This window comes from Drosophila teissieri, chromosome 2L, assembly GCF_016746235.2.
Source record: "Drosophila teissieri strain GT53w chromosome 2L, Prin_Dtei_1.1, whole genome shotgun sequence".
Classification (NCBI taxonomy): Eukaryota; Metazoa; Arthropoda; class Insecta; order Diptera; family Drosophilidae; genus Drosophila; species Drosophila teissieri.
The window spans coordinates 16,243,366-16,254,389 of NC_053029.1; the positions used below are offsets into that span (position 1 = coordinate 16,243,366).

The window sequence follows — 11,024 nt, forward strand, 5'->3', positions numbered from 1 at the left end:
TTCAGGCCATTTCTATGTTATCGCAATTTACCAACCACTCCTGGCGCCCCATGAGGCGATACCTCACGTGTCATTATCTCAATATAAGGCAGTCCTTGCCCCGATCGTCCTTGCCACATGCCTCCCGCTTGATAGAGCTTCTTTCAGCTCCCATATCTCTTACTTGAACACACAATTAAGTGGCAGGGCGTTCGCCAGAGTGGGGTTCGCCTGTGGGGTGGCTTAAAATTAAATTTCCCCTGCTTAGAGTGCGAGGACCTGTGCCGTTGCTCATTATTATATAGTCACGTGGCTGGGGTTCTCAAGAAGATACGGATACGGACACGGACACGGTATGTGGATCGTTACTGCGCGGCTATATCGCAACTTGAGATTCGTCGAGAGCTCTTGCAGTTCTAGTACATCACTCGAGCTGGGTAAACTAACTAAGCGATAAAGAGCAAAAAACGAAAGGGGTGCAAGAAATCCTTAGGAGGAAATAAACTTGCGAAAATGTAACAGACAGCAATTAAAGAGTAAGAATACTCTAACTACAATGAAATTATATGAACTTTAACTAGTAAAAGCAATAGGTAATATATGAAATAATTTATACCTCAAAATAATGAATACCTGAAAGTATAATTAAGCTGCCCTGAAATGAATCACATTTCAAAGGGTATTTCCATTTCCCTCCGGCAGTTTCTACAGCTTTTTTGCTTTGTTTCGATGTTATTAGTCTCTTGGGAATTCACATGCAATTTGCAATCTTTGGTTCTTGCCACTACAGCTCGTATATATTTAGTGTGTAAATCAAATGAGCATATAAGCACATCTATATATACTTTGGAGAATATACGGATAGCTTGTGTGTGTGTGGTGGCATAATTAGAGAGGTTTCTTCTGCTTAAATGGCAGCTCTTGTAAATAATATCAACATGTTATTGCATTTGAATTTAAAACGTAGTGAACTCTGCAAGAGAAATCAACAAAAGTGTCACAACCTATTTGTCACGTTCATGTCAACTCATATAAAGTGTTTTATAAATATACATATGGAAATATTAATATGGAGAACGTTATGAAATGTTATATTAATAATCTGTTTGATTTTGATATGATATTTGCCATTTTTTATTTGTAGGATACACTTTTGTTTCCCCAGTTAAATTTGACATGAAGAGTCATTTTAATATTACAATAATGATCAATCGGTAAGGTCTCAGCTATATTCCAACAATAAATATAATACTTTTAATCTCTGAAAAAAAGGATTTTATTTAAGTAGCATCATCTCAATTAAATGGCGAATAAAGGAGTAATATCAACAAAACTTGTTGATTTTCTCAGAAATGCATTTAAAAGTTCCGTAATTTAATTATTACCAAAGAAAGCGCAAACACAACACGCCAACTTGTCAATGCCCTCCGCTGGCCCTCTGCGGAAATCAATGCATGCCCTACTGCATCTGGATCTGAATGCATATTGAAAATGTGCATAAAGGCTGGTTGGCTGGCTGGCTGGCGAAATGAAGGGGGTGGTGACAATGCCGTCTGCTCGGTATTTATGCAACTCGCACACCCACAATCAATTATGCAATATGAAAAGCCAAGGCTTGTCCGAGGAAAACGAAAAATCGAAAAGCATTTGCGGCAATTTCTCAATTCGGGGTGAAGGCAGTTGGCATGGCATGCAGGGGGGGGTTGAGTTGTGAGCCAGAGGCGCCGAAAGGGGGGCTGCTTCCATGGGGCAAGAGATAGGGGCAGGGAGGTGGTGCTGTCAGGACAGACGGCATCGTAACCGGACCCCCGGGCTACGTCGACGTCTGCATTGCGCCATGCAAACTCGAGCTGCGGCAGCAACAACTTATTTTTTCCCATTTCGTATTATTGAGAAAGAGGGGGAATGTCGACTGTCGACTGCCGACTGCCGATTTTCATTGAATATTTTTCGGCCAAAACGAGCCCCTCTTCAGGCCTGGAACGTGTGGAGCTCAGAGCACAGAGCCCAGTCAGAGTCATGGCTCCCAGACTGTGTGTCGGGAGTTTGTGCCAAAGGCTAGCAAACAGTTTGAACCACCACCAACAGCAACAGCAACAATAAGGCTCGAGACTCTGCTACTCGACATTCTGCTGACCTCAATATTTGTTCAACTTTTCAGCAACAATTTTGTTATGCGATTTTGGCCCTCTCTCACCCGGCCCACCGCCTCCGTCGCATGGCTGTCATAAATGCCTGCAGTTTGGCAGTTTGTGCAGTGAAAGTGATTTTCGGATGGGTTCAGTTGGTTTATTGCTTTGATTTGCCGCTGCTCCTGCTCCTGCTCCTTCTCCTGCTACTGCTACTGCTGCTGTTGCTAAACTTCTGTGGCGCTGATTACGATGGATGGGGGATGGGGGTGTGGCTTTTGGCCAGCAATCAGTGCCGGCAAATCAAATTTCATGCCTCAAACAAGAATCCACTGACTGAGCTAAAGGAAGGCGGCCGCATTAAAGAAACGAAGAAAGGGGTTCCACATCCAGAACATTTAACTCGGGGCACTCACCCACATGCGTCCGAGGAGGCGGCCCACCAGGACCACTTGGCAAACGGGGCCCAGGCACAGGACCGTGAGGAGGCGCAGGCTGTGGGCGTGGCCATGGACCAACAGCAGCTGACAAATGGCCAAGGCGAAACAGGCGAACAGCACGAAGTTGGACAACAGAACCAGTGTGCTAATGAAGGCCAGCTTGCAGCGCTGCAATGAAATCGAAGAAGTGCGCCGACCACAAAGACAAAGGGGTAATCACTTCTTACGGGCACCAGGAGAGCCAAATTAAATGGCAACAGCAGCGCCAGATGATGCCTAAAAAGGACCTCAAAGAAGTGCCACGTGGACGTCCCAAGGACCTCGTGCCAACTCTGATGGCGTCCCGAAGCAATGCTTTCCTCATACACCAGTGGTACGTAGTAGAATGTGTTCACCGGTCCGTCCGAGTTAATCGACGCTGTCCAACAAGAAGTTTAAGAAGACTCTAGGTGAATCGAAAGGGTATGTAACGTACCCTGGGCCAAGTGCTTGAACATATTGATCACATAGTAGAGCAAAAAGTTGTGCAAAATGAGCAACATAGCGTCCTTCTTTAAGGGGTGGATTGATCGCTATTCAGCAAAGGCAATTAATATAGCATTGACTTATAAACATACAAGTATGGCATAGCTTACGATAATCAAAGTAATCTGGTAGAGGAAAATAATGCAAGTCACAATAAGCTCATGGAAATCGGCCATTGTAACTGACTTTATAACTGAGCCCTACAATTGTAACAATTTCGAACCAGGTTTCCAAAACAAAATTTACTCAGCTAGACACTGAAATCGTTGCGTTAGATCAAAGCCTGCTCTGGCAGCCAAAATAATAAGTTAGAAATAGAAAACAGCAAATGTCTTTAGTAAACCAAGTTAAGTACATTGCCCACAGTGAAAGGTAAATTAAACTAGTACTGCTTGAATTAACTCAAAATACCGTAGCCTTGAGATGTCTTGGCTAGCCTTTAAATTCTACCTCCTCTACTCCAAGGATCTCTGGCCACGCAATTCATCAGGATGCATCAACATCTCTTCCTTGACGTCGCCCCAAATATTATGCCTGCAATTAAGAGTGTTCGGCCGCAGGTATTCTGCAAGCCTAATGGTTTACAATTACCAATTAACAGATTATTCCATACCAAGGGCCCGATGAAGATGAAACATCACAGCCAAGACGGTGCAATCGCAGAGGGCAAAGCAAAATAATGCAATTTAAATTTCCAGCCTGTGCAAATATGGTAAAACATTCCTGCACATTTCAAGTGCTGCTGCAAATTGACTGTCAGTCAGGCAAAGCGGCCACAAACATCAGAAAGTGCAGCGACAACTGCAACAACTTTCGAACAGCCAACCACAGCAACAGCAATGAGAGTTACGAAAACAATAGCCACACAATGGCAATGCAGGGCCATATTCGCATATTAAACAAACAATAAACATTGTTAATTAATTTACTTCAACTCGAGCGGCAACTGCACTTTGGCCCACTCCAGCGAATGGATGAGTTCAAGCGTGTAATGTGATCAGCTTCAAATACTTTTAATACACAACTTGAAGCCACAACTTTAAATAAAATAACAAGAACATTCACAATTTATTCCTCCATATTTATAGCTCCAAAACTCCACTGCCATGTCCACGAAATTACTTTCCAGAACAGCCGTCGGAGCTCTCGTGGAATTCAGTTGTTAACGCTCATATGATATGGCGCTTACTTCGGGCTTTTGATAACTTGTGGCATATTTCACGGGCACTGACTATAATGCCTCATGCAAGCGGTATCATTATAAATAATGACTCTGATTAAATATGATGTAATCCTTTGCCAGGGCTGCCGATTCGGGCATTTTTTAAATGCTGCAAACTTAATTAAGCATTAATCATGGGCGGCAAGCGGCAAGCGGGAGGGAGAAGTGCAGGATGAGATAAGGCGATTGGAGGATGGAGCAGACAAGTGCATTAATTAACGCTCTGCTGTGCCTGGTAACTGACCATAAAGGATTTGCGTTATTAATTGAACGATTTTCGGATCAATATTCTATAATTCGCAGCGGCAGCTACGCACTCTCGGGCCACACCTTTCACATTGCATTATACCTTTATACCTCTATACGTTTATACCTTTTATTTTTAGTAATTTGTTCGTTTGGGCCATTTAAGAATGACTGTCACGTACGTCTGGCATGGCCCGCACACACTTACCATTTCATCAAAGTAAATCGAGCTTGAATTGATTTCGCACACATAAGCCGCACCAGCCTCCTTGCCACAAAAACTACCTTGGCTTGGCCCTAATGTGTGTCATTTGGCCGGCAGTTATCTTAGGGCCAAATGCACAAAGGGGCGGTAATTTCCGAACATTTCCTTTTTGGCCAAAAACAAAGGACCCACTGTGTGTTTTTTCTTATTTCATTTCCTTTTCTTGTTAGCTAAGTGAGTTTTTATTTGCCATAGCTTTTAGTAATTCGCCATTATATTTATTCGATTGGGGACTGCACTCAATATAATTTCATATTTCATAATAAATAAAAGTTGATGATTTTAATTTAAATAAGAATTCGGCCAGCGTTGAAATGCATACATCAGCCGCACTTTCAATCAGCAGGCGCAACAAGTTATAACCGAAAAAGCCAAGCTCTTTTAACTCCATTTCTGCATTCATTTCAATTTCATTTGCAGCAGAACTGGAAAAAACATAACGGCGAAAACTGAGACTCATTTACACATTTATGCGGGAAAATGTCAGCTCCTGAGTAATTTATGCACACAACGGCATTTAAATGCCTGTTATTCCCTTTTTTTCGAAACAAGGCCGCTTCAGCTCGTCACTGTTGCGGGTTCACTTTCATTTTTCACCGCGCAATGTCCCTCTGAGTAAGAGAAATGAGCTGTAATGGGTGCCAAAAGCCAACGACAGGGAAAAGGAGACAGGAGACCAGAGACCAGAGACAGGAGGCCAGCAGACAATTTATGCGAGCCAGGGGAATTGTTTCGAAAATTGACAAATTATGGTCGTAAGTGCTGCGATTAGTCCGCTCCTTTCGCCTTTTCGTTCCTCACTTTCTCCAACTGTCCCAAGGTTGTCTCCTCAAAACCACAATGTGCATTACATACGAGAATACTGCGAGAACAGCTGCAGAAACGGGTTTATGGCATCCAAAACATTGCGGGCACTGCGTGTTATTAATAATTCAATTTAGCTGTCTCACAACAGGCGCCGGTTCAGAGAACTCTGCAAAAGCTTAGGACACGCAACTGCGAACGAACGGCGATACCTTCGAATCCCCCCATTACCGTGCCCATTTTCCGCTCAGTTTTCCCGTTCCATTTCCATTTCGACGGCGCACAGCTCATTATCTATTCATGCAAGTTAAGTGCGAAAGCTCATATAGTGGAATAATAAATTGAATTTCGCCGGGCAGCTGGAACAACGGCAAATAGCTACACGTGCTATGCCAACCGGCAGGAATCGAAAACTCAAAGGGGTTGCTCGGCATCAAAAAGCAAACGATTCTTAATTTGTTTATATTCCCAAAATAAATTTTATTCCTACAAAACTACGGCGTACTTGAATTTGGAACAAAACCCACAATTTGCAGACAAGAAATGGCAGGAAATCCCAGAAGGATGAATGAATCTCGACGATTCAGGATCTTAGCAGGGGTTGCAGACACGACGGCGCTTGTGGCGTTCACTAGTGGTGACCTTGCAAGCCTAAAAAGATAAATTTATTATCACCATAATAGGAATGCTTAATAAAAAGCGTACCATGCGGCGGTAGCGATCCTTCTTATCCTCGGGCAGCTTGGCCCAGGCTTTCGCGGCCTCGGCGATCAATTCTTGTGGCTTCATGTCACAGTGCTTCTTGCGGAAGGAGCGCACGAAGTTCAAGTAGCCGTTGTTGGTGACTGGACCCGGCTTGCTGCACTTCGACCTGGCACACTTGTCCTTCTCCTTGGTGGGGCAAGCCGATCGCCTGGGCTTCGCACACGCTGCCCGCGGCTTGGCACAAGCGGCCTTGCGACGCGGCTTGGCACAGGACTTCTTGGGCTTCGCACAGGACTTCATGGACTTGCGCATGGAACGCCCCATGGGATGGTTGCACATTTCGCTGAGAACTTTGGGCTGTTCATCTTCTAGGCTCATGGAAATGACGCCTATTTGAGCATCGGGCAACTGGCGATAATGGTTCTTGTCCTCCTCGCTCATCTCCTTCCAGGACTTGGCGCCCTGCTCAGCGAACTCAATCCAACCCATGTCGCCGTTTTGTTGAAGGAACTCGCGCATGTAGTTTAGGAATCCGCTCCTTGCCCACGATCCATTGCACATGCTCTGGCTTTCGTTTACTTTGTCTGAACTCATTGTATGACAAGTCTGTTAGTAAAAGGCCTTCAAAATGATATAGAGAAATTCCATAAATCCTGAAAAGAAATGGGGAATTGTAAGGATTTATTACGATGTCAGCTATTCACTTTGCATGTCCTGCATGTGAGTGTCGGCCCCAGAAGCCGCCGAGTTGTGTCCTGGAGAAGTCACTTAATCAGTGAGGGACCAGAGTCCGAAACCAGAGCAAAGCCCCAGCCCTGCCGACCATGATGAAGACCTGAGCTGCAGGCAACATGCGGTTGCCACTGCAACAAAGCCCATAATTAATATCAGTTGCAACTGCCTCCCGACAACCGACGTTTAGTCACCAAGTGTGGGAGTCTAAGTGGCGGTTCCCAGCCAAGACCAATGGGTATTAGGACTGGTTACTTAATTGTCAGGGAAATTCGCAGCGGTTTGTACGCAGAATGGGCAAACGTAAATAATTAATCTGTATATTTATTTACAGAGATAATTCAAGATTAGCCGAGTTTGCTAAAATGTGAGTAATTTGCCAACCAGCTGATATTTCGGGCTTGACAAATATTAATTCGAAATATTAATTAGAAATCGTTATGGATGTGTACAAATTACAATTTGTGACCAGCTGTGCCATCGCACCGCACTGCCTGCATATTGTCTGTTCGACTCCACTGAACACCCAGTTGGAATACAAAATTTAGGGCTTTGGTTTCGAACTTAAAATTAATCATGCGGATCAATATGAAAAACAGCAGGAGGTGACTGGCATATTGAATATTATTATTCTACGGGCTTAACCGAGAAGATGTTCTTCAAAACTCGAATATGTAAGCACACCTTGATTGATTAAGTGCTAAAATGGCCATAAAAGCCAGCGCGGGTAGGTAAAACTAAGTAGGAACCGACAGGAGCCGAGGGCGTCGAGTGATTATCATTAGCCGCCAGAGTAGTTGCCATTTAGCACGCACAACGAGATGAGCGCCAGCAACATCAGCAGCAGATGCAACAATGTTTGAGTAATTGTTTGCCGTTGCAGCAGCGTCAACAGCAGCAGCACAAGCAGCAGCAACTGCAGATGCAACAAAATTTGCATGCAAACACAAGTCCCTACCCCACCCAACCCAATCGCCACCCCCTCGTGGCCCTCAACCCCACTCATTGCCCCATTTGGCTGCACACGTAGCTGAACGGTGGCAACAACTGCAGCAGTAATTGCAACAAACAATTAGCGTCACTTGGATTTATGTTTACGAGCGGCTGCCTGGACATTTTCGGCCACAATGACAGTGTGCCCCTGTCCACTGCCCTTTTATGGTTGTCAACGGGCAAAAAGTTGATCAATCAGGACGTGTAATTTATTTACAATTCCACTCTGGCAACGAAAGAAAGAAGCAAGAGTTTGTTTTCAGATTAACTCGATCTTTCGTTCGGCCGAACCGCGTGCACTATGATTTATTTAATTGCCCGCCCTCGCTGCCATTGTTGTTGCAGCATGTAAATGACGTCATTACAAGGCGTGGGGCGTGGCAAGGTGGTTGGCTGTCGACGGACTGCCCCCGGCATTAGTTTAAAGCCAGATAGGAGGCCACATCCATCCGACATCTAGACAAACACGCGGGCCGCCAGAAAGGCGTGGCCGCCGAGTTTCCGCTTCGACTTGCAACACTTCAGTGCAACACGCCCCACAACCTTGCAGCCGACATTAATTTAAGCAAATTTTGGAGAACTGAATTTCGCACAAGTTACTTTTACAGGGAATTTTGAAAGTAAAATTTTAAAGGCATACTAATAGAAAATGGCTATCCGCTTGGTTTATAATAATTGACATTCTGGTCCTGGTTTTGTAAAAATAAATCTTCATTCGTTTGTTTCACTTACCCACTGAAGTTTCAATTTATAAAAACCGCACTCTTCTCACAACAAATTTTAAAAAAGGGTTTGAAAAATATAACAAATTTTTGGGAGAATTTTGTATGCGAACTGATTGTGTGCCACTCCAAGTAAGAACTGGGGTTCAAACGAGCAAGCTGCCAGGTGGAGACGTTGTACGGCAAAACCCACGCCAACTAGATGGAATAAGTTAGATTTGATCGAAGCGACGCCGGCGGATACGCATCCTGGGAAACATCCTTCTGCTAGTTGGGTACGACCCCACTTTTTCCCTTGCCTTCGGCGGTGTGTTAAGTTTTCCTCATAGGTGGCATAAATTATGTGAAGCCATTTTTATACCCACTATGGCTCGTGCCAAACTCTCTGCGGCTTATTAAAATTTCTGGCCGCCGGGCTAACACACTCGGTGTGGCTAAGAAATTTTGGGCGAAACGTCTTGGGGATTGCGATTGTTTGGACATGTGTGAGGTTTTCTATTATCTGTAAAATGTTATGATTTATTATGTGCGGGCTCAAGTTGATGGTGCGCCCATAAATTGCGACCCTTTGGAGTCCTTGCCTTTGCCTTTGCCTTTGCCTCTGCCGTTGGCTTTACCACTTTCTTTTCCGGCGGTTCATCTTTGGTCTCTGCCTTTGCCAGCAGCAGTTAAGTCAATTAATTGGCCCTAGATTTATTAGTTTTTACCCCGCGCCCTTAGCATAGGTGCCGTGATTTATTGTTGCAGGAATGCCAAAACAACAAAGGGAAATTCCTCGGCTTTGGCTTTGGCATTGGCACGCACACCGAGAGAGTATTCAAAGTCCAGGTGGCTGAAGAGGTGTGGCATTTGCATATAAATAGATATGTCAGCTAAAATATGAACCACATGAGTCGGGTCCTGTGTTCCACATTTTGTTATTTCCGCCTCGCGGAGAAGGCGCCTCCATTGCGTGCCGCGATAAACACAAATTTCAAGTTTGCCACTCGGACATTTTCCATTAAATTAGCCTCAGTGTCAAATACTGACACCCAAACTGATGTGCCCAGGGGCGGGCAGTACACTCATTGTAGCCTAATGCTCCGCCACTGAATTATTAACTGGGTCAAAGCTGAGGGCACACATAAAAAGTATCGGTGTCCGCGTCTTATGAAACAAACTGTCAGGAGGCCGACATTCAACTTGCAAGGACGGGCAATATTATTTATGTATTAAGATATTTTATTCTTAAAGTAAAAGTAATTTCACATTACACCAAGAATCGAACGCAGTATTTAATAAGGCAAGAACACAGTTTGCTGATGATTGCTTCATTCCTTTTATTTATCTCTATTTCTTAAGCTTCCATCAACTTTAAAAGTTTAAGAATCCAATCAATCAATCCGGCACAAATAGCAGAGAGAAAAGGAAGCTGGAAACGTTAAGAACGGAAGACGAAATGATTTTCATCCAAAGCATGCCGACAAATTCGGCTGTAGGCCAAAAGGCATCATGTCATCGCGTCATCCGTGTGAGGCCAAGTCCTGGATTCAAGTGCAAGGAGTCGCATATGTGAGTGCACTGTGAGCAATGGCGCCCGATTATCATCGCTGCTGGATGCTGTTTTCCCGCTCCCCGAAAGCCCCGTTCTCCATCGGGTTGCCGGTGTAATAACTTAAAATCCCATAATAAAGCTACTTACTGCCTGCGTCGTTGGCGATGTCCTCGTGGCTCCAACAATAACTATTTTTCTTTGGATTTGGCTGCCGATGTGGCTCGAATTGAGTTCCAGAGGCTTTCTGCCACCGCAAATGTGCAAGTCAAGTGCATACGTCACTGGTTCCATTCAGCACAGCCATACCTAAGGTCTAAGTGCACAGCTTCCATTTGGTGCTGTTTTTTTTGGTCCTTGCTCTGCTCTTGTTAGTTACTTTTCTGTCTATAAAAAATATCCTGCCGAGCGACTGGATTAAGATTGAATTTTTCTTGGTTTTGCCGCTGTTTTTTTTTATTTTTTATCAGTTTTCCTTGCCGAGGTAGAAATTTTTATCTGGTCGTTGTCAGGTGAAGAGTCGTTTAGATATCCCACACAAAAGGCTGCTAAAAATATTTTCATGTTGAAATAGAAATATTTTTCCATTGAAAATGGAAACGATTTTGCTATTGTGTTCGGAATTATATGTGTGTGGGTGTGTGTGTGTATGCAACCGGATGTTGTACAGTTATTGGAATGTCTCTTCATTTCCACTACCCGTTCTCGAGAATCCCTGGGAACAGCGTCGA

General features: G+C 44.2%; 2 protein-coding genes across 4 annotated transcripts; both read right to left on the reverse strand.

The window, feature by feature from the left end:
- Window positions 1-2,254: 2,254 nt before the first annotated feature.
- Window positions 2,255-3,348, reverse strand: LOC122626177. 3 transcript variants are annotated; one of them, XM_043806334.1, is made up of 5 exons: window positions 3,184-3,348; window positions 3,024-3,120; window positions 2,776-2,966; window positions 2,525-2,716; window positions 2,255-2,444 (listed from the first exon to the last, which is right to left on the reverse strand). In XM_043806334.1, the coding sequence occupies exons 1-5, from the start codon at window positions 3,247-3,249 to the stop codon at window positions 2,412-2,414; spliced, it is 579 nt and encodes a 192-aa protein (XP_043662269.1). In that variant the 5' UTR covers window positions 3,250-3,348; the 3' UTR covers window positions 2,255-2,411. The 3 variants fall into 3 exon arrangements, with proteins under 3 accessions (XP_043662269.1, XP_043662270.1, XP_043662271.1); XM_043806335.1 differs by having other exon boundaries at window positions 2,255-2,449; window positions 3,184-3,347; XM_043806336.1 differs by lacking the exon at window positions 2,255-2,444 and having other exon boundaries at window positions 2,575-2,716; window positions 2,769-2,966.
- Window positions 3,349-6,065: 2,717 nt separating this feature from the next.
- Window positions 6,066-8,922, reverse strand: LOC122625318 (protamine-like protein 99C). The gene is made up of 3 exons (XM_043805420.1): window positions 8,773-8,922; window positions 6,316-6,968; window positions 6,066-6,261 (listed from the first exon to the last, which is right to left on the reverse strand). The coding sequence occupies exons 2-3, from the start codon at window positions 6,907-6,909 to the stop codon at window positions 6,202-6,204; spliced, it is 654 nt and encodes a 217-aa protein (XP_043661355.1). The 5' UTR covers window positions 6,910-6,968; window positions 8,773-8,922; the 3' UTR covers window positions 6,066-6,201.
- Between the last annotated feature and the right edge of the window lie 2,102 nt (window positions 8,923-11,024).

Coding starts and splice junctions, on each gene's coding strand:
- LOC122626177 (XM_043806334.1), bottom strand. CDS start 3,249: ATGGCCGATTTCCATGAGCTTATTGTGACTTGCATTATTTTCCTCTAC. Junction 2,967..3,023: donor GTTCAAGCACTTGGCCCAGG/GTACGTTACATA, acceptor CTTGTTGGACAG/CGTCGATTAACTCGGACGGA. Junction 2,717..2,775: donor ATTTGGCTCTCCTGGTGCCC/GTAAGAAGTGAT, acceptor ATTTCATTGCAG/CGCTGCAAGCTGGCCTTCAT.
- LOC122625318 (XM_043805420.1), bottom strand. CDS start 6,909: ATGAGTTCAGACAAAGTAAACGAAAGCCAGAGCATGTGCAATGGATCG. Junction 6,262..6,315: donor AGGATCGCTACCGCCGCATG/GTACGCTTTTTA, acceptor TTATCTTTTTAG/GCTTGCAAGGTCACCACTAG.